General features: G+C 40.9%; 1 protein-coding gene across 7 annotated transcripts in view; it reads right to left on the reverse strand.

Moving 5' to 3' along the window:
- nbeaa (neurobeachin a) overlaps positions 1-25,613 on the reverse strand; it is a 187,057-nt gene that overhangs the window by 53,839 nt on the left and 107,605 nt on the right. For all 7 annotated transcript variants that reach the window (XM_053686816.1, XM_053686814.1, XM_053686810.1 and 4 more), the window contains exons 9-17: positions 15,524-15,721; positions 14,743-14,876; positions 13,220-13,328; positions 12,940-13,092; positions 11,591-11,759; positions 3,879-3,958; positions 1,916-1,978; positions 875-972; positions 475-567 (exon numbers count right to left, since the gene is read on the reverse strand). In XM_053686816.1, the coding sequence (XP_053542791.1) occupies positions 475-567; positions 875-972; positions 1,916-1,978; positions 3,879-3,958; positions 11,591-11,759; positions 12,940-13,092; positions 13,220-13,328; positions 14,743-14,876; positions 15,524-15,721 (1,097 nt within the window). The remainder of the gene's footprint in view (positions 1-474; positions 568-874; positions 973-1,915; positions 1,979-3,878; positions 3,959-11,590; positions 11,760-12,939; positions 13,093-13,219; positions 13,329-14,742; positions 14,877-15,523; positions 15,722-25,613) is intronic.

A 25,613-nucleotide genomic window follows, 5' to 3' on the forward strand; every position in this document is an offset into this window, starting at 1 on the left:
TTTCCTTTAGTAACACAGCCAAGTGCAAGGTTGCTCTTCATCAGATTATCAAGATTACGGGATTATCGTTACTTCCTTTTTGTTCTGACCGGAGGTGTGAGCAGTGTGTACTATCTTAAACACTTCCTACCATCCTTCGTCCTACAATCACACTGAATCAAAACTTTGAGAGCCTGAGGAACGATGGAGGCCTTTCCCAGAATTCATTTCTTCAGCATGCAGTGTGGCTTTAACGGATGCATGCTCTGTCAGACTGATTATTTCACTTGAGTTGCTTGAGTTCAAGTCTCCCTGTCAGCTGCTACCTTCTGAAGCTTTCTGTCTTTATTGCTTTCTTAGTTTGTTTTCCAAAACTGCAACATACACCACAACTTATATAATACCAACGTTGTTACTGAGTTACTATGTTCATATAAAATTTAAACTTCAGCACGTGTATCCTGGCCCAAAACAAGAACTTGGGAAGCCACTCACTTGTGTCCGAGGTGTTTGAGAAAATATCCGAGGACTTTGAGTGCTTGCACACGAATGCTTTCACTCTTTGAAGCCAAGAGTTTATAGATGACCCTGGAAAGAAAAAAACACAAGACTTAGAAATTTTAGTGTTATATGATTCAGCAACATTCATTAGATTTAAAAAAAAGAGTCAGCCAGACGTCATGACTGTGTGTTGAACTATACTCAGTGAGGCGGCCAAGTGTTTTGACAGACAGCTGTGGTGGTGGTGGTGGTGTGTGTGTGTGTGTGTGTGTGTGTGTGTCTGGTTAAATCTACTTCAGTTATGTAAGAGTGTAGGGCGAGTGACACACTGTGTGTGTGTGTGTGTGTGTGTGTGTGTGTGTGTGTGTGTGTGTGTGCGCGCCTCAGTGCTCACCGTATCCCGTTCCTCTGGTCAAATGCAGGGATCATGGAGGCTGGATGCTCAGACATGAGAGCCACCAAGAGCTGCAGAACATCATGGATATTCTCATCCTAAAGACAGAAGTAAATATGACAACAAGTAAGTAATTAAGTAAGTAAGGAATGAAGAAATTAAATAAATAAACAATGAATATACAAAGAAAGAAAGAAAGAAAGAAAGAGAGAGAGAGAGAGAGAGAGAGAGAGAGAGAGAGAGAGAGAGAGAGAGATAATTCAGTCAGACAGAAAGGTGTACACAGAGCCAGACAATAATAAAGGAAAAAAGGCAAGCATAAATAAATATACAAATACAAAGAAACAAACAAAAGTGAGAAAAAGCTCTGAGAACATATGAGCATCATAAAATAACTTGAGCATTACATCATTATATAATATTATATAACTCCTCTGTAACGCCTCTATAACTGTAAAATCCTCTATACGCTGTAACTACTCTATACTTTATACCTCCTCTATAATTAACTCCCCTACAACTCTTCTGTACTCTATACCTCCTCTATAACTAACTCCCCTACAACTCTTCTGTACTCTATACCTCCTCTATAATTAACTCCCCTACAACTCTTCTGTACTCTATACCTCCTCTATAATTAACTCCCCTACAACTCTTCTGTACTCTATACCTCCTCTATAATTAACTCCCCTACAACTCTTCTGTACTCTATACCTCCTCTATAATTAACTCCCCTACAACTCTTCTGTACTCTATACCTCCTCTATAACTAACTCCCCTACAACTCTTCTGTACTCTATACCTCCTCTATAATTAACTCCCCTACAACTCTTCTGTACTCTATACCTCCTCTATAACTAACTCCCCTACAACTCTTCTGTACTCTATACCTCCTCTATAATTAACTCCCCTACAACTCCACTGATGCAGTGAGGACTGAGCTCAGGCTTTTATTTAATGTGAACTGAAAGCCAGTAGGTTTGAACTGCAGTACAGAGTGAACAGTGTGTGTGTGTGCTGTGAACGCTGGGAGTTCAGTACCTCATGCATGGTTAGCAGGTAGTTCAGGATGCTCTGTAACTCATCCTCTTTCACACCCCGGTCCTGCACACACACGACACAATGTACATCATGACATTTAACACAATTTTTTATTTTAGGACATTCACATTTCCATTGAAGCCAAATGCCAAGTGATGCAGAATAATGAATTGTTAATCATTGTGTTTATGTGTGTGTGTGTATTTAAATAGTAATATGCACTTAGCCTTACTTGCACGCTTTCAAATATGTGCTGATTCACATGTACATGCCATTACTGATGTGATTAGCAAAAGAATAAGTGTTAAAGGGTAGCCACTTGCGCAGGTCACTATTGCATATTATACATAAATGCAAAGCGAGAGAACGAGAGAAACAAAGAAAAATGGCTAAAACAAAAGTGGCAGCGGCTAAACCAATAAAGTGTGCTGCTTAGCAACAGTCTCACGCTCTTCTAAACAGCCCTGAAGCTAGAACACTGTGTCCATGTGGAATTTCTATCTGTATGTCTCTGAGACAGTGCGCGCGCACACACACACACACACACACACACGCACGCACACACACACACACGTACCTTCTGAACAATGATCCATAATGCAGTACTCTCTGACCGCTTTTACCGATTTAAGGGACATAAAAAGCAATGAAGAAATACATTTCCACTTGGCTGCCTCACATCACATCTCCAACAGGAATGAGGATAAAGAGCTTCTGCACAATAAAAGCTTCAAACATCTTTGTTTTGTCTCTGCTTGTTTATGAAAATGAGCAGCTTATTTTTGATTGACGCTTTCACATGAATTCGCATTCAATGAATAACTAGATGATGCTGCAAACGCCACTACACACACATACAGAGGGAGGTCACCTCCATGTGGCGCACTGACCCTCTGACACACACACTTAGGGTAAACACACAATAGAATGCTGATTACAACGACACCAATGTCATCATAATGATTTTGTTTTCTTCCACCTTATTCAAAAGGTATCTTTTCAATCTTCAGAAATACGTTCGTCAGACCAAATTTCAATGTGGTATTTTACCTCATCTTTGGTCCAAGTTAAACCGTGATTCACGTTGCAACCCAATAGCAAAACAAACGTGCTTCTTACACAACACAGTTCCCTTCATGCATTGCTAGACAGGTTGGGTCGGATTGCTTTCTCACCAAAGCAAACCGCTCTACAGTTTCTTTGCAATCAGGCTGAGACCACCTCGTTCGGCTGCTCTTGGACCGATTGTTTTGGTGCGGATCTGAGCAGGACTGCAGTCTTCATATATGTCCAAACGAACCGAACCAAGAAAGAAAACACACCAGGTTCCGAAACGAACACTCCAACACACCCCTTGTGACCTTAACCCTGATAGGATCGATTCCAAAATCTCATCAGTTCAACTGCTAGTTACAATAAAAATAATTCCAGATTAACCCTACACACATTCATCCACTCGTTCTTGAGTGATCACGCTCACGAGAATTTCCGATGGATGCCAGCATAGACAAATGGGCGGCTGTGGCTCAGGTGGTATAGCGGGCTGTCCACCAATCGTTGGGTTGGCTGTTCGATTTCCGGCTCACATGCTCACATGTCCTTGAGCAAGAAACTGAACCCCAAATTGCTCCCGATGGCAAGTTAGCGCCTTACATAGCAGCTCTGTTTCCACTGGTGTGTGTGAATGGGTAAATGAGACACAGTGTAAAGCGCTTTGCAGAACTACTAAGGTTTAAAAAGTGCTATATAAGTGCAGAACATTTGCCATTTACAAACCAAAACATAATGCCTCCACTAACATTTAATGTTTGGTAAGGAGAATAAAACACTTTGGGATGTGCTGTTGTTGGAAAATAATCAACCATGTCAGGTTTCATTTCTTACTTAAGAACCTGGTGATACCCTGATTTATTTATTCTAACAACAAGATCTGCTGAGCTGGAGCAGTTTTAGTGCTGCTCACCTTGAGAATGAGCTGCTTGAGGAAGAGGAGCATGAAGGCACGCAGAGAGATGATCTCCTTTTGTGTGGGCCGAGGACCATCTGCAAAACACACACACAAACACAGATAAAATGCAGAGTCAGCTCTAACAGCAGTGTCATCCAGTGCTTTTACTGTACTTTAGAAATGTTGACGGAATATAAAACACACTGTATAAAATGGCCCACAATGACTGAGTTTAAGTGGCTATGTGATTGTGCTTTTCTGGTCTTAAACTAAGCTCAAGATGGGATGAGTACACACGCCTGAGACTCGGCACATTAATAAATTCACAAAATATGGAGCCTCTGAAGTGCTACAAAGATTTTCCATGAACACCCACAGAGTCTGGGCTCTCACTGCTGCCTGTGTTGTGTTGGCTCTGAAAAAAAATGTAAAAATCAAACGCTCCCCTTTGGTTTCCTTAATACAAGCATATAAACAAGCTTATCAAGTAATAACAATATCAATGCACAAACCCCGGTCATAGTAAATGTGCAGATGAGAAATGAATGGCTGTTGTAGTAGAAGTACAGGTTTATGATGATGAGGTTACCGGAAAACAAAAAGATTATAAAAGGCAGGTTAAAAAGTATGTAGAATTGATATAAAGTGCTTTTTCCCCAACCTGATTTTTCTGTTTTTGTGTAAATCTCATACTAAATAGCTTTAGATCTTCAAACCAAATACAACATAAAACAAAGGCAACCTGAGTAAACACACAAAACAGTTTTTTATTTATGTATTTTCATTGAAGCAAAAAATCCAACCAGTTATCCAAACACCTATCACCAATATGAAAAACTAATCGCCCCCTTTAAATTAAAATCTGGTTGTTCCACCTTTAGCAGCAATAACTGCAACCAAATACTTCAAACTAGAGATCAGTTTTTCACTTACTTCTAGGACTAGAACTTACTCCTATGAACTTACAGACATTCTCCTTTAGGATTTTATGGTAGAGAGCAGAATTCATGTTTACCTCAATTATTGCAAGTTACCCAGACCTTGAAGCATCCACACAACACACATCTACCACAATGCTTGACCGTAGGTTTGATGTTTTTTTGTGGAATTCTGTGGTTGGTTTACTCCAGATGTAACAGGACTCCTGTCTTGCAAACAATTCCACTTTTGACTCATCAATCCACAGAACATTCTTCCAAAAAGTTCGAGGCTCATCAAGGTGTGTTTTGGCAAAATTCAGACAAGCCTTAATGATGTCCTGGGTTAGCAGTGATTTTCGCCTCACCACTCTTCCATGGAAGCCATTTTTGCCCAGTGTCTTTCTGATAGTGGAGTCATGAACAGTGACCTTTATTGATGCGAGAGAGGACTGTAGGTCATTTGATGTTGTCCTTGGCTCTTTTGTGATTTCCTGGATGAGTAGTTGCTGTGGTCTTGGAGGAATTTTGGAAGGACGACCATTTCTGCTCAGGTTCACTACTGTGCCAAGTTTTTCCATTTGGAGATATTGGCTCTCACTGTGGTTCTTTGGAGTCCCAGAGCCTTTAAAATAGCTTTGTAACCACAGACTGTTGTATTTCAATCATCTTCTTCCTCATCATTTCTGGAATTTCTTACAGTTTTGGCATAGTGTGTTACTGTGTAAGACCTTTTAACCAACTTAATGCTCTTCATACAGGCCCAGTTGATATTGGTAACGTTCTTGGTTCAATAAGTAACATAATTTAAAAACTGTATTTTGTGTTTATTCAGGTTGCCTTTGTTTTATCTTATATTTAGTTTTAATTTCTGAAACAATTTAGTATGTGATATTACACAAAAACAGAAGAAATCAAATACTTTTTCACAGCAATGTATATATATGCAACACTGGCTATAAGAGCTATAGGCTGTGAAGTTCAGCAGCAATATATGCAGTGTGTTTCTCTTGAGATTTGCGAATGTGAGATCACAGGGAGAAGGAGGGAGTATAGAAAGGAATAGATGAGGAAAAAAACGGGAGAAATGGGAAAAAAACCAAACAGCCCATGGTGAACTCTGCTGCATCCACCCTCTCCTCCGCTCATTTATTTCCATGTCCCAGTTTCCCTCAGCTCCCCCACACACCACTCATCTTTTATTTACCACAACAGGACTTACAAAGCTGCAGTGAAAAATTCACCTTCCCCTGTGTGTGTGTGTTTATGTGTGTAGCGGTGGAGTGTTCAATGTTGACCTGATGCAAGTGTGTGTGTGTGTGTGTGTGTGTGTGTGTGTGTGTGTGTAGTGTGAAGGTAATTAAGCACCAGCCCCATGTTCTAGCTCAGCAGTGATTGTGGTTATTACTGAGTTTGACCATGTGACATTCCTGGCCAGTGCAGCAGTGTGTGTGTGTGTGTGTGTGTGTGTGTGTGTGTGTGTGTGTGTGTATGTGGACTTCCCCACAACCTCGTTCTAGCCACTTCTACATGCAGAGATAGTGGGTGTATGTGGGCCGAGGTGTGAATCATCTGCTCTATTTGGGCTCAGGCTCTACATCTCAACTAGAACAGGCTTTAAAGAAGCAGTTAGTAATTTTAGATAATTTTTGCTCAAACTGTATACTTCCTTTTAAGGAAAAGAAAGAGAGCTGAGCAGGGCTGGGGGCGGGCTAATTTCTGGGCCATAATCATATCAAATATCACCTGAAATTGAGAGTGATATTGACATTTGTAATGCATAACAACACTATTAGAAATCTTGGAATGTATGTAATTTATGTTATCATGACAGACGCTTGTCCGAGTGTGTGGTTATGCCTCGGATGGATCCTTTCGTTGACCCTGACACCTCTATTGCACCTTCAATGTCATCTGAAGGTCATTCGGCACTGTAGAGCAGATGAACACTACACACAAACGTACTGTATGGACCACCATGATACATATATGTGTGTGTGTAAGTTAAGGGCCTCTGGTCTGTGAGCTGTAAGTAACTTCCATTGAGCCTCCTGCTCATCACAAAACACATACACACACTCAAATTCACATGGAAAACCATACATATTTCAGTGCTATCTAAGAAACTCAGCATGCAACATACACGTGTGTGTGTGTGGTTCATTTATTGCATTTGGTAGACGCCCTTACCCAGAGCGAGTTACACTTATCTCGCTCTCTCTCTCTCTCTCTCTTTTTTTTCCCCCACAACTGAGCAGTTGAGGATTAAGGGCCTTAACCAAGGGCTCAGCAGTCGCAGCATGGTAGTGCTGGGATTTGAACTCATGACCTTCTGATCAGATCTCAAGTGGATCTGTAGTGAGACTATGCATACACAGACACAAGCACACACAAACACACACACACACAGCTCATGTATTGTATATACCCTGCAGATAAGGAAACCGTAAGCACTTATTAAGGAATGCTGGTCTGCACTTCCTCACATCCTGAACATTAGTTCCATGTAACACACACCTGCAATCACACACACACACACACTCACAATGTCACACATTCGCAAATACAAACACATACACATTACCATGTCCCCTCATCCCTTTTATTTTATTACATTTTTTTGTGATAAAAATGACAAACTTGCAAGCAGATCCACTCACTTTCACATTCTCTCTCACACACACTCACACACACTTGCAAGTTACACTCTCAAGCAAACACACTCAAGTATACACACTCAAGTACATACACCGGCATTCACATACACTCACGATTTCACACATTAACAAACACACATGCACAAGCAGACACTTAGAAGTACACTGACTCACAGGCACACACACACACACACACACACACACACATTTACTTGAATGTGACATTAACATAAACGTGAGCAAATTCGTCAGTAATTATTTGTGGTTTTAGTCGAACGGCCTCTCGGGAGAGAAGCTGGAGCACACAGGCGACTAATGATCAACGCTCGCGGCTGACTGATCTTTAGTGGAACAGGAAGCATTAGTACTCTGCAGATATTACAGCGGTTCTGTTCACTTCCTTATGCTACTGCACAAGTCTGAGCTCCACAAATCACTTGTGTGGTCATATGACCATAAAAAGAGTGCATTTCTCTGGAAATACATCATTATCCTGAGTCAGTGCAGCGCTTCAGGAAGAGAAAGATAGACAGGAAATGTGAAGTGATAGAAGACCCCTGTGGGTGTGGGGTTGAGTATGTGTTTGGGTATGGGTGTATGTGGGTGTGTGTATGGGTGTGTGTTTGTGTTTGGGTATGTGTTTGTGTGTATGTGTGTTTGGGTATATATGTGGGTATGTGTTTGTGTGGGTTTGTGTATGTGTTTATTTGTGTGAGTATGTGTTTGGGTATGTGTTTTTGTGGGTATGTGTTTGGGTACACGTTTAGGTATGTGTATGTTTGTGTGGGTATGTGTTTGGGTATATGTTTGTGTGGGTATGTGTTTGTTTGTGTGGGTATGTGTATGTTTGTGTGGGTATGTGTTTGTGTGGGTATGTGTTTGTGTGGGTGTGTGTATGTTTGGGTATGTGTATGTTTGGGTTTGTGGGTGTTTGGCTTTGTGTATGTTTGTGTGGGTATGTGTTTCGGTATGTTTGTGTGGGTATGTGTTTGGGTATATATGTGGGTGTGTGTTTGTGTGGGTATGTGTTTTGGTATGTTTGTGTGGGTATGTGTTTGGGAATGTGTTTGTGTGTGTGGGTATGTGTTTGTGTATGTGTTTGGGAATGTGTATGTTTGTGTGAGTATGTGTTTGGGTGGGTTTGGGTATGTGTTTTTGTGGGTATGTGTTTGTTTTTGTGGGTATGTGTTTGGGTGTGTGTTTATGTGTTTGTGTTTATTTGTGTGGGTATGTGTTTGGGTATATGTTTGTGTGGGTATGTGTCTGTGTGGGTATGTGTTTGGGTATGTGTTTATTTGTGTGGGTATTTGTATGTTTGTGTGGGTATGTGTTTTGGTATGTGTATGCTTGTGTGGGTATGTGTTTGGGTATGTGTTTGTGTGGGTATGTGTTTATTTATGTGGGTATGTGTTTGGGTATATGTTTGTGTGGGTATGTGTTTGGGTATATGTTTGTGTGGGTATGTGTTTGGGTCTGTGTTTATGTGTGTGGGTATGTGTATGTCTGTGTGGCTATGTGTTTCTGTATGTGTATGTTTGTGTGGGTATGTGTCTGGGTATATGTTTGTGTGGGTATGTGTTTGGGTGTGTGTTTATGTGTTTGTGTATGTGTTTATTTGTGTGGGTATGTGTTTGGGTATATGTTTGTGTGGGTATGTGTCTGTGTGGGTATATGTTTGGGTATATGTTTGTGTGGGTATGTGTTTGGGTATGAGTTTATTTGTGTGGGTATATGTTTGGGTATGTGTTTGTGTGGGTATGTGTTTGGGTATATGTTTGTGTGGGTATGTGTTTGGGTCTGTGTTTATGTGTGTGGGTATGAGTTTATTTGTGTGGGTATGTGTTTGGGTATATGTTTGTGTGGGTATGTGTTTGGGTATGAGTTTATTTGTGTGGGTATATGTTTGGGTATGTGTTTGTGTGGGTATGTGTTTGGGTATATGTTTGTGTGGGTATGTGTTTATTTGTGTGGGTATGTGTTTGGGTATATCTTTGTGTGGGTATGTGTTTGGGTATATGTTTATTTGTGTGGGTATGTGTTTATTTGTGTGGGTATGTGTTTGGGTATATGTTTGTGTGGGTATGTGTTTGGGTATATGTTTGTGTGGGTATGTGTTTGGGTATGTGTTTATTTGTGTGGGTATGTGTTTGGGTATATGTTTATTTGTGTGGGTATGTGTTTGGGTATATGTTTGTGTGGGTATGTGTTTGGGTATATGTTTGTGTGGGTATGTGTTTGGGTATATGTTTGTGTGGGTATGTGTTTGGGTATGTGTTTATTTGTGTGGGTATGTGTTTGGGTATATGTTTGTGTGGGTATGTGTATGTTTGTGTGGGTATATGTTTGTGTGGGTATGTGTTTGGGTATATGTTTGTGTGGGTATGTGTTTGGGTATATGTTTGTGTGGGTATGTGTTTGGGTATATGTTTGTGTGGGTATGTGTTTGGGTATATGTTTATTTGTGTGGGTATGTGTTTGGGTATGTGTTTATTTGTGTGGGTATGTGTTTGGGTATGTGTTTATTTGTGTGGGTATGTGTTTGGGTATGTGTTTATTTGTGTGGGTATGTGTTTGGGTATGTGTTTATTTGTGTGGGTATGTGTTTGGGTATGTGTTTATTTGTGTGGGTATGTGTTTGGGTATGTGTTTGTTTGTGTGGGTATGTGTTTGGGTATATGTTTGTGTGGGTATGTGTTTGGGTATGTGTTTATTTGTGTGGGTATGTGTTTGGGTATATGTTTATTTGTGTGGGTATGTGTTTGGGTATATGTTTGTGTGGGTATATGTTTGGGTCTGTGTTTATGTGTGTGGGTATGTGTTTATTTGTGTGGGTATGTGTTTGGGTATATGTTTGTGTGGTATGTGTTTGGGTATGTGTTTATTTGTGTGGGTATGTGTTTGTGTGTGTGTTTATGTGTGTGGGTATGTGTATGTTTGTGTGGGTATGTGTTTGGGCATATGTTTGCGTGGGTATGTGTTTGGGTATATGTTTGCGTGGGTATGTGTTTGGGTGTGTGTTTATGTGTTTGTGTATATGTTTATTTGTGTGGGTATGTGTTTGGGTATATGTTTGTGTGGGTATGTGTTTGGGTATATGTTTGTGTGGGTATGTGTTTGGGTATATGTTTATTTGTGTGGGTATGTGTTTGGGTATGTGTTTATTTGTGTGGGTATGTGTTTGGGTATGTGTTTATTTGTGTGGGTATGTGTTTGGGTATATGTTTGTGTGGGTATGTGTTTGGGTATATGTTTATTTGTGTGGGTATGTGTTTGGGTATATGTTTGTGTGGGTATATGTTTGGGTATATGTTTATTTGTGTGGGTATGTGTTTGGGTATATGTTTGTGTGGGTATGTGTTTGGGTATATGTTTGTGTGGGTATGTGTTTGGGTCTGTGTTTATGTGTGTGGGTATGTGTTTATTTGTGTGGGTATGTGTTTGGGTATATGTTTGTGTGGTATGTGTTTGGGTATGTGTTTATTTGTGTGGGTATGTGTTTGTGTGTGTGTTTATGTGTGTGGGTATGTGTATGTTTGTGTGGGTATGTGTTTGGGCATATGTTTGCGTGGGTATGTGTTTGGGTATATGTTTGCGTGGGTATGTGTTTGGGTGTGTGTTTATGTGTTTGTGTATATGTTTATTTGTGTGGGTATGTGTTTGGGTATATGTTTGTGTGTGTGTTTATGTGTGTGGGTATGTGTATATTTGTGTGGGTATGTGTTTGGGTGTGTGTTTATGTGGGTATGTGTTTATGTGTGTGGGTATGTGTATGTTTGTGTGGGTATGTGTCTGGGTATATGTTTGTGTGTGTGTTTATGTGTGTGGGCATGTGTATGTTTGTGTGGGTATGTGTTTGGGCATATGTTTGTGTGGGTATGTGTTTGGGTATATGTTTGCGTGGGTATGTGTTTGGGTATGTGTTTATTTGTGTGGGTATGTGTTTGGGTATGTGTTTATTTGTGTGGGTATGTGTTTGGGTATATGTTTGCATGGGTATGTGTTTGGGTATGTGTTTGCGTGGGTATGTGTTTGGGTATGTGTGTTTGGATGTGTGGGTATGTATTTGTGTGTGTGTTTGGATGTGTGTGGGTGTGTGTTTGGGTATATATATATGTGTGTGTGTGTGTGTGTGTGTGTGTGTTTGCATGCTCACCGAGGCCTTTAGGTGTGATGCCGCTGCTCTCCAGTGGGTTAGTGGCCCAGTAGTAGTACTTGAGTGTGTGCATGAGCTGCAGCACGGTGCCCACTCGCCGTATAGTGGAGTAGATTGTGGCTGTGCCAATGAACTCAGCTGACAGGTAAGTGTACAGAGAGAGCTGAACCTGAGGAGCAGTCAGATAAACACACAATAAATACACACAGAGACACAGGCACATGAACACATTATAGTATACAACTACACAGGAGGTTACAACTTACATTACATTAGTTTCCATTTTGGGGGGGGGGGGGGGGGGGGGGGGCTTTAAATACTCTGTGAAAGATATTCATTTTAACTTTAAAATACATAAGATTGTATTGTTTTGTTTTTTACTTGCACTTTATTGAATTTTGAATGTGTAACAATTTTAGAGGCTTTTGAACACTTACACTACCTCAAGATATAAAATATATCTTGTTGTCATGTTATACCCTTGTTATATTTATCTTTTAATAAAAATCTAAAATGTTATGCCCTTAATGTTGTGCCAATTTTTCCCCCTGGTATCAAAAATTGTTATTTTTCAAGGTGTTGTATTGTAGTTAGAAATTCCAGTATCTTGACAACTAATATATACTGCACAGAAACAACAGAAGCAGTGCTGCATCAGCTCCCACTCGCTTCAGCAGTATTACATTCCACACAAAAATAGAGACATGTGCCGCTTTACATTCTAATGTGCCTTGTGGTGGGTTAAGTAAACAATGCAGCAACTATAAAAATCCACGTGGATGAACTTTCATAGTTGATGTAATCATTGCGGCCCTACACGAGGTGCACAAGACAAAACAAAGTGTTTTTTATTAATTATGTTTTTTAGTTCAGAAATGGAACTTGAAGTTCAGTACTTAAAATCCCAATTAAAACCGTAATCATGTGTCGAAAAGGAAACGCCCATTACCATAACAAGTTTCAGCCCCGTCTGTTCGCGAGCAGCTGATGAAGACCAGAGGCGGGGCTTTTTCTTACAAACCTACGTAGGTTAGTTCAAGAAGTAAGTCTGGAATTACTAACGACTCGATTCAGATGTTCAGAATCGGTTCCTTCTTTTGGGAGTCAATAACTTTTGTCGTGTGCTTTGATTTTTGAACTTTTGCACACATTTTACATTCACAAATAGCTATATAACACATTACATAAAAGGTAATATCTGAAAAACCATAATATGTGCACTTTAAATGTAACACTACAGTTTTGCAGGATATCCTGCGATACATATCATATACTGTAGAAATGCCATATGATCTGATATTTTTGTCCCATGTCTACTCAGGAAAGGATTTAGGCAGCTGTGCTCTGACCTTTGCAGGTGTATGTATCCAGATGGCTGCGTTGAACAGGACATGGTCACACAGCTGCTTTAGGAGAGGAGCTCCATGTGTGAGGCCATCTAGATACTTAGCAAAGGAGAGAAACTGCTCCAGTACAGCCCGGGTGATGTGCACACGGGACGACTGAAAGAGACACGGACGGTGACATTGAGAGAGGCAGTGAGGGAGTTAATATGGCTGATGTAACTCGGAGATAGAAACTCAGGGATAGTCACATTATTAACAACTGTGCTTCACTACAGCATCTCACCTTCTCTAACAGGTATCCGATGACCAGGAAGCCCTTTCCTCCCAGCATCTGCTCCTGCATGGCTACAGAACTCTTCAACAGCTCCACCAGGAAAGCCAGGAGAGTGGCACTGCACGTGCGTACACACACACACACACACACACACACACACACACACACACACACACACACACACTTTTGTCTTACTATCCTTGTGAGGACTCCACCTCTAACCCTAACCTCAGTAACCAAAGCAAGGTCTTTTTGCTCTTGTAGACACACAAACACTAACTCCATGTGACCCACCATGCACACATATCATCACACACTATACACTCGCAATCAAAGAGCAAACGTTACAAACAATGCACTTTCAGAATTAATCACATGCAAGGATAAATAAACATCAGCACCAACAATTTGCATGAATATCCTACACTTTCAGTTAAAGCCTGGTTCTGAATCACAAACACACACTACTGGACCAGTATTAGATTAGTATTATGACAATCTTCTAGATGAAGATTTTCCAAATAAAAGGCAGTACCACAAAATAAGGCCAATTTTTTTCCTAAAACAAAATCTGAAGAATGAGATATGTTTAGGCCATTACTATGATATGAAAAGTCTGAATGAGAATATGCATACATTAATGGTATGTTTATGTAGGAGTAGATTCTGAGGCACTGTTGTGACACAAAATGTTTGCTTTTAGTTTTTCAAATTCACTAAAATACAATGAAAATGTTCATGCCTTTTCTACACGTGTATGCACAAAAAAAATCATTTAAAAAAATCACTCCTTACAGAAAGACTAACAAAACAGCCAGTCACCTCATAGGCATATCTTCCAAAGCAATATCCGTATGAATAACATCACACCAGACACTGATTATTGACACTTCTGTTTTCATGCAATCTCTTTTGCAGAAATAGCTTGCAGGGAAACAACTGATCCTCAGCAGCAATCGATACAGACACGCTAACACACTCTCTGAATCATTTCCCACTGGCAGCATAGCTGCGATGATGGGCTGAGGCTCTGCAGCTGAATGATGCGCTTGATGCACCGAAAGTCAGGATGAAGTCCTCAGCAGCTCGCTCTCGCCTGCCCCCCCCCCCCAAATTCTTTTTTTCGCTCTCTCAACTTCTATTTCCTCCTGCTCTCTCAGCTCGATGCACAGCAAAGCGGCTGGATGGCGGCACTAACTCACGTTCACATGAAGCTTGTTTTTAGTGCACTGGTAAAAAGCTCCCCAGAGGCTCTGCACTGATGCACTGCAGATTTGGATGCTACTGATGATGCCTGCCAGCGCTACTTCAGATCTAGGACTGATTATGCCTGCAAGCTGAGGGAATACAGCAGCGAGGTGACTGTACAGAACTGAATTTGATCATATCATCCTTCCAAGAGTGAGAGTGTGTTTGTGTGTGTGTGAGAGAGAGAGCATAGCAACAACTAAAGCAGTGATTAGAGGGGGAAAAGACAGTGAAGGTGAAAATATGTCACTGGGTTTCAATGGGAGAGGTGTGTGTGCACTCACCACACGGTGGTCTCCACAGGGCTGTCATTGGGCTGTCGGTAGTCAAGCTGAGAGAAGAGCGGGAACAGAACCTGGATGCCCCCGATAGAGTGGATGGCACTGTGGATGGAGTGTGTGACGATGGCCTTTACGTCCTACATACACAGATAGCAACACGTTAGCACTTTTAACCTTAATCCTGGTGATACCCAGTCACTAGACACAAAAACCCCACACTCAATTCACACCTAGGGATAATTTATAGTGCCATGTTTTTAGAAGGAGAATTCGGAGGAAACCCACATGTAGCCTCTGAAGCGGAGAGACAGCAATGCTATCCTCTATATGTGTGTGTGTGTGCACGGATGTGAGTGCACTTCAGAATTAGTGGAAATTTTATATTACGTTTATGGCATTTGGTAGACACCTTTATCCAGAGTGACTTACATTTATCTCATTTATACATCTGAGCAGTTGAGGGTTAAGGGCCTTGCTCAAGGGCCCATCAGTGGCAGCTTGGTGGTACTGGGATGTGATCTCCCAACCTTCCAATCAGAAGTCAAAAATCTTAACCAATGAGCTACCACTGCCCAGTGCTGGAAGTGCTAGAATGCTGGAAATTTGAACAGTTACACACAATTGTTTTTAACAACCTCAAGATTATGTAGAAATTATGGCAAGTGAACACAACTGAGCAGGATTGCATACATCTCAAGTCCAAAGTTTTGATAAAGCTTTGTTCCGCTTACACATTTCCGCTAATAAGATCATGTGGGCCTGAAATTGTGTGGTGTGCGTTAACCTGCAGCATGAGGGCGTGGGGCGAATGGACGAAGATGGACACGTTCTCTCTGGGTGAGGATTCGAGGCAGAGCTGTGCGTCTGTGGCCTTGGCGTTATAGGTGAAGGCGATGCTGCTGGCCAACTTTCCATCATACAACACCTGCTTATGGTGTTCAGCCAAGTGGATATCACTCTCTGATTTAAACTTAAAGGTGCTCTGTGGAGAATGACGGAGAAAGAGAAGTGTTAATATAATTACAGCAGAATTGCCCACAGTTATGGATGCTCCAAACAAACTAAAAATCTGGAGAGCTTCAAAGAAACGGACGCAGACAGGCTGCTACTCGTGACGTTTATGTATTCAACAGCACAAAGTTCACAGTCACGTGACGTAAAAAGGGGTTGAAATAACCGTGTCGTTTATGATATTTACTATTTCTACATTTCTCTAAAATGTGCACAATTAGACACGGACAGGCAGCTGCACATGCCGGTTAGCCAAGTTGAACACTTGGACACATCATTCATATCTGTGTCACTGATGGTATGGGAGATTGGGGTTGTCCAAAATGTCCCATTATTGTCTATAGGCCTGGAATAGGAATTCGCCCTTTTCCGGCGAAATTCCAAAACGCAACGTGTACATGCGGGGTTTACTCCCGAATACGTACAAGAGGATGTGTGATACGAGCATGTCAGCCGAATGATGTCCGAGCTGTGACACCCGTGTTTTATTCCCATTTATTTTCTATGGGATGAAAACGCATGATTTTTTTTTTGTCTGCGGTTCGAACATTGTAAGTCAAATCGCTTATAAAAGTCATAGCACACCTCTCCTCAATAAGCCCTCATTCAGGTCATAGCACAAACGACTGAAGTGTAGCTAAATATCAGTTATAAAAATGATAAAAACATGTGGGTAAATAAATACAAATAAATCTGAAATGTTTATAATTAAATTAATGGCACTGCCTACTCATGATGTTCTTTGCTTAAGAATGTACCACTTTTACTTTTTCCATGGTCTGTGGCATAACATTTGAAACACTCTGAATAACAAAAGAGAGTGCATGTTTAAACCCACAAGGTGAGATCTGTTCTGTGTTCTCGCTTTACTTTCCTGAAATAACGCTGAAAATAACAGGTTATTAAATATCAGCTCAACCTCTTGTTCTTCTGGCGCACAGCGTTTGTGGGTGTTGCTGCAGAGGAACGGAACAAAGCTGCTTTAATTCCTAAATCACTGCACAACCACATGCATGGGTGCATTATCTTAATGAAGCAGCAGAGGTGCCATCACTGTAATGGCACAGGGATCAGCTGGCTCTGCACAAATCCCATTAGGCCATTAAGAGTAACGCCATTAAAAGGATGAACATGACGTCCTACGCATATACATATATATATCTTACAGCATCCTATCATCTTATATCTCTGATCCTGTAGCACATATCACTGAGGAGCTGATCAAACCTGCGTGGCTATATGAATATTTACATATTACATCATTTTTTATTTATATACAATGAAATTAGACTTAAAAAAGCTGATTTTATGCTGCAGCTGGATAAAATTATGTACATATATGAGAATTTGTAATAATTACACCAAATCAACGGAAATTCCAAAGTTTTTCTCCGGATCTGAAAAGTCTATATGCCTTTGACAAACACTTTGTAACTGAGCTGAATTTCTTCCAGTACAATTACAAATAATACATACTGGCAGCTAGTAGAGGTCTACAGTGTTCAAATGCTGCTGCTTAATTCTGAAAGTAAATTTATGCACAGAAACGTGTGTGTAACAGTACTGGTGGGAGTGGGGAGGCATTATGTGCCTGATGTGTTTACATGTGATGATCATCATTCATACACTACACAAGACACAAAATTCAAAATAAACCATATCATGGAAACTTCAAAAATAATACCTTTCTGGTTGAGCGGGCAATTGAGTAGGTCGGGTTTAGTTTGGGCTCCCGTCGAACTTCTGTTTTTTTTTTTAAGTTAATAAGTGTTTTTCATAGTTAAATGCTAGAATGCTAAAAACTTGTTGAGGATGGCGGCAAATTTGTGGAAATATAAATTCACAGAGTCAACCAAATCTAGGCCCAGCACCACCTCGTCCACGAGTTCTGCTGCCTCTCCGGGCAGAATAGCCAAGAGATGGACGCTGAAACCTTGAAGACGGATATCCTGCTTTCACTAAGGGCCGACATTGCTGCGGTGATAAAAACTGAGCTGAAAAGTGCACTTGCTGAAGGTTTCGACTCTCTTTAGAACGAGTTTCAAGCGGTGAAAGCGGAAATAAAGAACAATACGGCTCCAATTCACTCTGAAATCGACCAGATGAAAGTAACAATTAAAAGAGGTGGAAGGTGGGCTAACGACCTGGTCGGACGAAGTTTAAGTTTTACAGACTACGGTGAATGACCTGGCAGTAGAGGTGACTGGACTCAGAAATAAGTGTGAGGACATGGAGGGGAGACTGAGGAGATGTAACATCAGAATTCTGGGGGTGGCAGAAGCAAATGGGTCCAGCTCTACAACATCGGTCTCGGAACTACTGAGAGAAATACTACAGCTGGATAGAGATGTGCTTGTGGACCGCTCTCATAGAAGCCTGGGTCCTGTGAGGAAGGATAGGAAACAACATGCCATCATAGCCAAACTCCACTACTACCAGGAATACGTTGAGGTACTGAGCCGGGCGTGCTCTTGAGCCTCGCTCCAGTGTAACGGTGGGACGATTGCTATCTTTTTCCGGATTATACCACGAGTGTCGCTAAGGGCAGGGTGGCCTTCAATGAGGTCAGGAAGTTGCTCCATAACCGGCAGGGAGTTCGGTATGGTATCCTGTTTCCAGCCCGTCTCCGCATCATGTTCAACGGAGAGGAAAAGGAGTACATAGAGCAAAGCAAAGAGATGAGCTACGTCAAGAAGAATATCATTACTACTGTAGAGGGCTGAGTGAGCAGCATTGCCCTGGCTAATTCATCGTCTCTGAACTTTGACTGGATGATAACTGTTTGATCAGACTTTTACTGTAATAAGGATGATCAACACAGCTGTCTTATTTTCTGTTATATACTTTATGATAGGATGCACTTTTTTTTTTGAGTTTACTTTTCATAGCAGGGGTTTGGTGGGAGCTTGAGCAGTAGGCTCTATAGAGTTCCTCCACACAAGCACTGAATATGCGGATTTGTTTCGGGAGGGTACAGTGAGCACCCTGTTCCTGTAGGTACTTTGGGGGTGGGGTGGTGTTACAGGGAGGGTGTGCCAGACTTTGTCGTTTATTGTGTTTAATTTGCCAGACATCTGTGTTGTGGCCCATCTGCTGTCATTCTAGGTTCCCTGTAGGGCTCAGATATGTAACCTCTAACCAGAGGGTCTGATGGTAGTATGGTTAATTTCATGAGCTGAAATGTTAAGGCACTTTAATCATCCTTTAAAGCGAAAGAAGGTATTTACACATCTGAAACAGCTTAATACAAATATTGCATTTCTTCAAGAGACACATCAACGGTCATCAGACCATTCTAGACTGGGAGGGGAGTGGTCAGGACAGATATTTCATTCAAATTTCCATGCGAAGGCTAGGGGGGCAGCTATATCAATTGAGAGAAATACACCATTTACGATGACAAGTGTGGAAGCTGACCCTGCTGGACGCTATGTTATTGTCGTAGCGTGAATTTATACTTTTCCGGTCATTTTGGCCAATGTTTATGCACTAAACTGGGATGATTCAATGTTCTTCACATTTTTTTTCCCGCCTACCGAATATGGTATCGCATTACCTTATCCTCGGCGGTAACATGAACTGTACGCTTTCTCCTATGTTGGATTGTAGCTCACCCAGGTTCTCGTCCCTGTCTGGAGTGGCGTGTTCTATCCAGTTCTTCCTCGAGTTGTACGGAGTGGTATACGTGTGGCGTTTTCACAAACCTGCTTCCAGGAGTTCATAATACATACTTCCATATAGACTATTTCTTTTTGGACAAAAGAATGCATCCCCTCATAACCAGATGTGATTATGGACCCATAGTTATTTCAGATCACTGTCCCTTAACTATTAGAATGTGCATCCCGGATATGCAATCCAATTACTGCCCTTGGAGACTCAATCCTATGCTTTTGTCGGATGATGTTTTTACTAGTTTTATTGCATCTGAAATTTTTTTTTTTTGGATATTAATCAAACACCTGGAATGTCCTCCTTGATGATTTGGGAGTCGCTGAAGGCGTATTCACGAGGTCAGGTCATCTCATACTGTGCTAACCACAGGAGAGTGAGCACTGCTCGACTTAAAGAACTGGCAGAAGAGATTCTTGAGCTGGATAGGGCACACAGCCAACTACCTTCTGCAGATTCTATGAAGAGGTGTTTGACCTTAAAAGTTTGACCTTTTATCGACGAAACAGGCTTATCTCCAAATCACAATACGGGTTTTATAAGCACGGGGAAAATGCTGGATGGATTCTTGCTCACCAGCTAAAACAGAGAACTGCTAATCTGACCATATCTGAAATATATGACGAGCAGGGCTCGAAATGTACAGATAGTCATAAAATTAACTCCAGTTTTCAAGCTTTTTATATGTCACTATACGGCTCCGGCCCATCTGTAGACCCTTCTGTATTGGAAGACCATGCATGTTCCATCCTATGATCCACGGGAGGCTGCAGGGTTGGAGGAGGACCACTCGGTCAGGGAGGTAGCATCAGCGATTGGCTCTATGCAAAGTGGGAAGTCCCCAGGTCCGGATGGTTATCCAACCGATTTCTATAAAAAAAAGTTTTCAAGGCAACTCTCCCTTTTGTTATTGTCGGTTTTCAAGGAGTCGTTCTCCTTGAGAGCCCTGCCATCTACTATGCGTGAAGCAGTTATCTCCTTACTCCTTAAGAAAGACAAGAGCCCTCTTGAGTGCAGCTCTTACCGTCCAATTTCTTTACTAAATCCCGATGTTAAAATCCTTGCTAAAACTTTGGCAGGTCGCTTGGAGGGGGTTCTTCCATCCATTATATCGCCAGACCAAACAAGATTTATTAGGAATCGTTATTCTTTTTTCAACATCAGACACCTTTTCAATATCCTCTATAGCCTTTCTCCACCAGGTACCCCAGAAGTAGTGCTTTCACTTGACGCTGAAAAGGCATTTGACCAGGTGGAGTGAGGCTATCTTTTCAGCGCGCTGGAGAGGTTTGGATTTGGTCCCAGGTTCATATCATGGGTCAGACTTCTATATACTTCTTCCGAGGACTGCTGTTCGTACTAATAATAATTTTTCCACCTACTTCGAGCTCCAGTGCTCAAGACAGGGATGTCCTCTGTCACCACTGCTATTTGCCACTGTACTGGAGCCACTTACTGTGGCACTAAGACAGAAAACTGACATTAGGGGGATCCGGCGTGCAGGGATGTAGCATAAAGTTTCTTTGTATGCGGACGACATGCTATTCATTTCACAGCCCCTTGAGAGTCTCCCTAATCTAATGGTCCTACTCAAGGCTTTTGGCAGATTATCGGGCTATAAGGTCAATATTCAAAAAAGTGAACTGATGCCTGTTGGTGAGGGGGCAGGCCAGGTACCCCTAGACTCTTTCCCTTTCAAAATTAGTCTAAAGAAATTCAAGTATCTCAGGTTGTGGGTTACACATAATTATAAAGATCTATACCTAGCTAATTATCAGCCCCTGTTATCTAACCTGAAGCAAGATATTGAACGGTGGGACCCCCTTCCCCTCTCCCTGGGAGGCAGAATCAATACTATAAAGATGAATGTGCTGCCTAAATTTTTATATGTTTTCCAGTGTTTCTTACAAAATCCTTCTTTTCAAAACAGAACAATCAGATATCAGCCTTTATCTGGAACAAAACGCCACCACGGATCAGAAGGCATATATTGCAGAGACCTCGAGCGAAGGGAGGGATGGCACTCCCAAACTTCATGTACTACTACTGGGCAGCTAATATAAGATCACTGTTGTACTAGATGGGGGAGAGTACTGCAGCCCCTGGATGGACAGTTATGGAAGGGGCGTCCATTGCGTCCACCTTCACGGTGGAACTACTGTGTGCTAGATTACCATTCGCACAACCTCTGTCTAGCTTTAGCTCTAATCCAGTTGTTGTACACTCAATCAAAATTTGGAATCAGTTCAGAAGATCTTTCTCTCTTGGGGACTTGTCACTCACGGGGCCAATTGCAAATAATCATCTGTTTATCCCATCTTTGTTGGATAAGACTTTCGTTACTTGGTCTAGAAAGGGGGCTGTCTTACTGTCTGATCTGTATGTTGATGGTGTTTTTGTCTCATTCGAGCAGCTAATGCAAAAATATGACATTCCCAGATCACATTTTTATAAATATTTGCAGCTTAGAAGCTTTGTGGCCTTAAATTCAGACACCTTCCCATTGTGTCCTTCCAATTCACTGTTGGATGCAATTTTTAAATGTAAACTGGCCAGGAAGCAGACAATAAGGGTTATCTATGACCTACTCAGCATGCATGATTTGTCGTCCCTAGATCTCCTTAAGGATAAATGGGAGACGGACTTAGGCGAATCAATTTCTGATAATGATTGACGGAAAGTAATCCAGGGGATTTTCTCCTCCTCCATATGTCTCAGACATGCAGTTGTCCAATTTAAAATTGTTCACTGTCCGCATTGGTCCAAAGCGTGACTCTCGAAGATTAATTCCGACATAGATCCCACATGTGATCTATGCAGACAGGCTCCAGCCACTCTGTTGCATATGTTCTGGACATGCCCAAAGCTATACACATTCTGGCAATCTGTATTTGAGACTTTCACTAAAATATTGGGAAGAGTAGTACAGCCGTCCCCTCTTATTGTGATGCTTGGGATGACCCCGGAGAATACTCTTTGTAGATGATGTGAGATCACCATGATGTCCTTCTGCACTCTCCTGGCCAGGAGATTAATATTGTTTAGATGGAAGGATCCTGCTCCACCGGTGTATAGTCATTGGGTCAGGGAAGTCATGTGTCATCTTAAGTTGGAAAATTAGATACACTGTCAGGGGAGCGACTGGGAAATTTTACAGAATCTGGCAACCCTCTCTGTTTTTTGTCAGAGACATGGATGCTGACAGTATTATGTGATCATTATCTATAATTTTATTTCTTTTGCTCTCTTCTTTTCTATAGTGGTCTGGCTTTATAATATGTAATATGTATGTTCTATGTCTGGCACTGGGTGGGGGGTGGTTGGTTTGTTCTATTTGTTTGGTTGGTGTTGTATGTTTAATTTGAAAAATGTTAATAAAGAAATCTTGATCAAAAAATAATACCTTTCTGATGCTCTGATCAGGAATATGTACAGTGGAAGAAATATGTATTGAACGTGTCAAAATTTTTTTCAGTAAATATATTTCCAAAGAGGCTATTCACATTTTTCACCAGACACCAGTATTATCTCAAGAAATCCGGAAATATAAAGAATTCACAACATTAAAGACCATAAATGAAGTTATGTGTAATCCAGTGGAAGGACACAGGAAAAAAGTATTGAACACACTAACTGAAATTTATTTAATACTTAGTGAAGAAGCCTTTGTTTGTAATGACAGCTTCAAGACGCTTCCTGTATGAAGAAATTAATCAGCCACAGTATTCAGGTGTGATTTTGGCCCATTCTTCTAAACATATTGTCTTTAAATCTTGTTCAATTGGATTCAAGTCAGGTGATTGACCGGACCATTCTAACACCTTGATTTTTTTTTTCTGAAACCAACTGAGTTTCTTTTGCTGTATGATTTGGATTGTTGTCCTGCTGGAAGTGCACCCACATCTCATCTTCATCATTCTGGTGGATGGCAACAGAGTCTTCTCAAGAATCTCCCGGTAAAGGGATCCATTCATCAGTACTTCAATTATGCTAGTACTGCCAGTAACATGCGATGAAAAACAGCCCCACACCATGATGCTTCCACCTCCAAACTTCACTGTTGGTATAGTGTTTTAAGGGTGATGTGCAATGCCATTTCTTCTCCAAACATGGTGTGTACTATGAAAACTAAAAAGTTAAATTTTGCTCTTGTCTGACCAGACTACACTCTCCCAGTATTTCATAGGCATGACCAAATAAATTGTAGCAAACTTTAAACGAGCTTCAACATGCCTTTTCTTTAGTAATGGAGTCTTGCGGGGTGAGCGTGAGCAGTGAAGTGCATTATCTATCGTTTTCTCTGTAACAATGGCACCTGCTGCCTCCAAGTGTTTCTGGAGCTCTTTCTGAGTGGTCCTAGGCTACTCTTCTGACTATTCGTCTGACTCCTTGGTCAGAAATATTGTGAAGAGCTTCTGTGCGTGGCCGGTTGATGACGAAGTGATGTTGCTTCCACTTGCAGATGATGACCCCAATGGTGCTTACTGGAGGATTCAGAAGTTTTGAAATAAGTCTGTATCCGATTCAATCAATAGGTTTCGCAACAATAAGGTTGCAAAGGTTCAATTCGATTAAATTTTATTTGTATAGCGCTTTTAACAATGGACATTGTCTCAAAGCAGCTTTACAGAAACATATAAACACACGATACAGATTTTAAATGTGTGAATTTATCCCTATTGAGCAAGCCGGTGGCGATGGTGTCAAGGAAAAACTCCCATAGATGATATGAGGAAGAAACCTTGAGAGGAACCAGACACAGAAGGGAACCCGTCCTCATCTGGGTAACAAGGTGTTGGTAGAGCTCTTTGCTTTTACCCATCATGAGAGGTTTATTGTGTGAAAAGCCTTCTTATAGACCATCAATTTACTAACCCAGCTGATATTCATTTGCACAGATAGGGGGTATACTTACGGATTTCAGCTGGATCCTTGCCTTATCTTGGAGAACTGCTTTTCTTAACGTATTCAATACTTTTTTTCCTGTGTCATTCCACTTTATTACACATAACTTTATTTATGGACATTAATGTTGTGAATTCTTTATATTTCTGGATTTCTTGAGTTGATACTGATGTCTGGAGAAAATTTCTTGTGAATAGCCTCATTGGAAAAATATTTACTGAAAAAAATGTTGACGCGTCCCATAATTATTTCTCCCACTGTACATCCAATCCAAACCAAAAAGTAACACTCTAAACAATAAATAAAAAGAGAGACATCCAAAATGAATCAAAAACACTTCAAATAACAACAAAATTTGTCAGAGATGGTTTTTATTTTGCCTCTAGAGGCTGCTCTTGTAATGTATAATAACAGCGAACCCTTATCAGCCGCTCCCGCAACGGACGCAACCGCGAAAAACAGTGTGGGGTTTTTGCCTATAACCGATAGTTCCAGCAATCAGTTATCGGTGCTGATTAATCAGCAAAATCGAAAAATTTTGTTAAGTAAAAATATTGTTAAGAAAAATTTTCTTAACAATAAAGTAACGCAATTTTATTGGCATCAGCAACTGTAATCAAATTACATAAATTTTAAATGTAATGCGGTACATTACTGCATTAACAGAAAAAGTCATTAGAATACCGTAACCCAACTTGAGTTATACCAACTCTGTTACTGACATCACTGAACCAACTGAAGTTTAGGATTTTAGCTCTAGTTTATTTTTCACCAACAGTCATAGTGATGTGACTGCATCATTATTAAGGTGTGCAACACCACCACTGTTAAATTCAGCAAGGGAGATGGAGTCTTATTAAAAGTTTTTTGTTTGTTTGTTTATTTGTTTTGATCAGCCATTTGCTGTCGGAACCAGTTTATATTACCTGCAACCAAATTTCTGGTCTGTCAAATTACATCTGTGCAGGAAGAACACTGTTCTTCATTTGTTGAGAAATATAATAACAGAAACAAAGCAAAAACAGAATAAAGCAGACCAGAACTCATGCAGGTATCATAAATCTGAATCAGTTGTGAATGAAACACAGTGTAGGTCCAGTTTCTGGTATAAAATGTTTCACTTTTTAAGTAGTGGAAAAAGACTTACAGACAGAGCCAGGCAACCACTCAACAGCCACTCTACTGTATCTCCAAACATAAACAACATCCCTGTCTCCCTCTCCTCATCCAGACTCTAGCAGCAGTTACAACAAATGCTAAATAAGATCCAAACTTGACATGAAGTG

The sequence above is a fragment of the Ictalurus punctatus genome, chromosome 16 (genome assembly GCF_001660625.3).
Source record: "Ictalurus punctatus breed USDA103 chromosome 16, Coco_2.0, whole genome shotgun sequence".
Taxonomy (NCBI): Eukaryota; Metazoa; Chordata; class Actinopteri; order Siluriformes; family Ictaluridae; genus Ictalurus; species Ictalurus punctatus.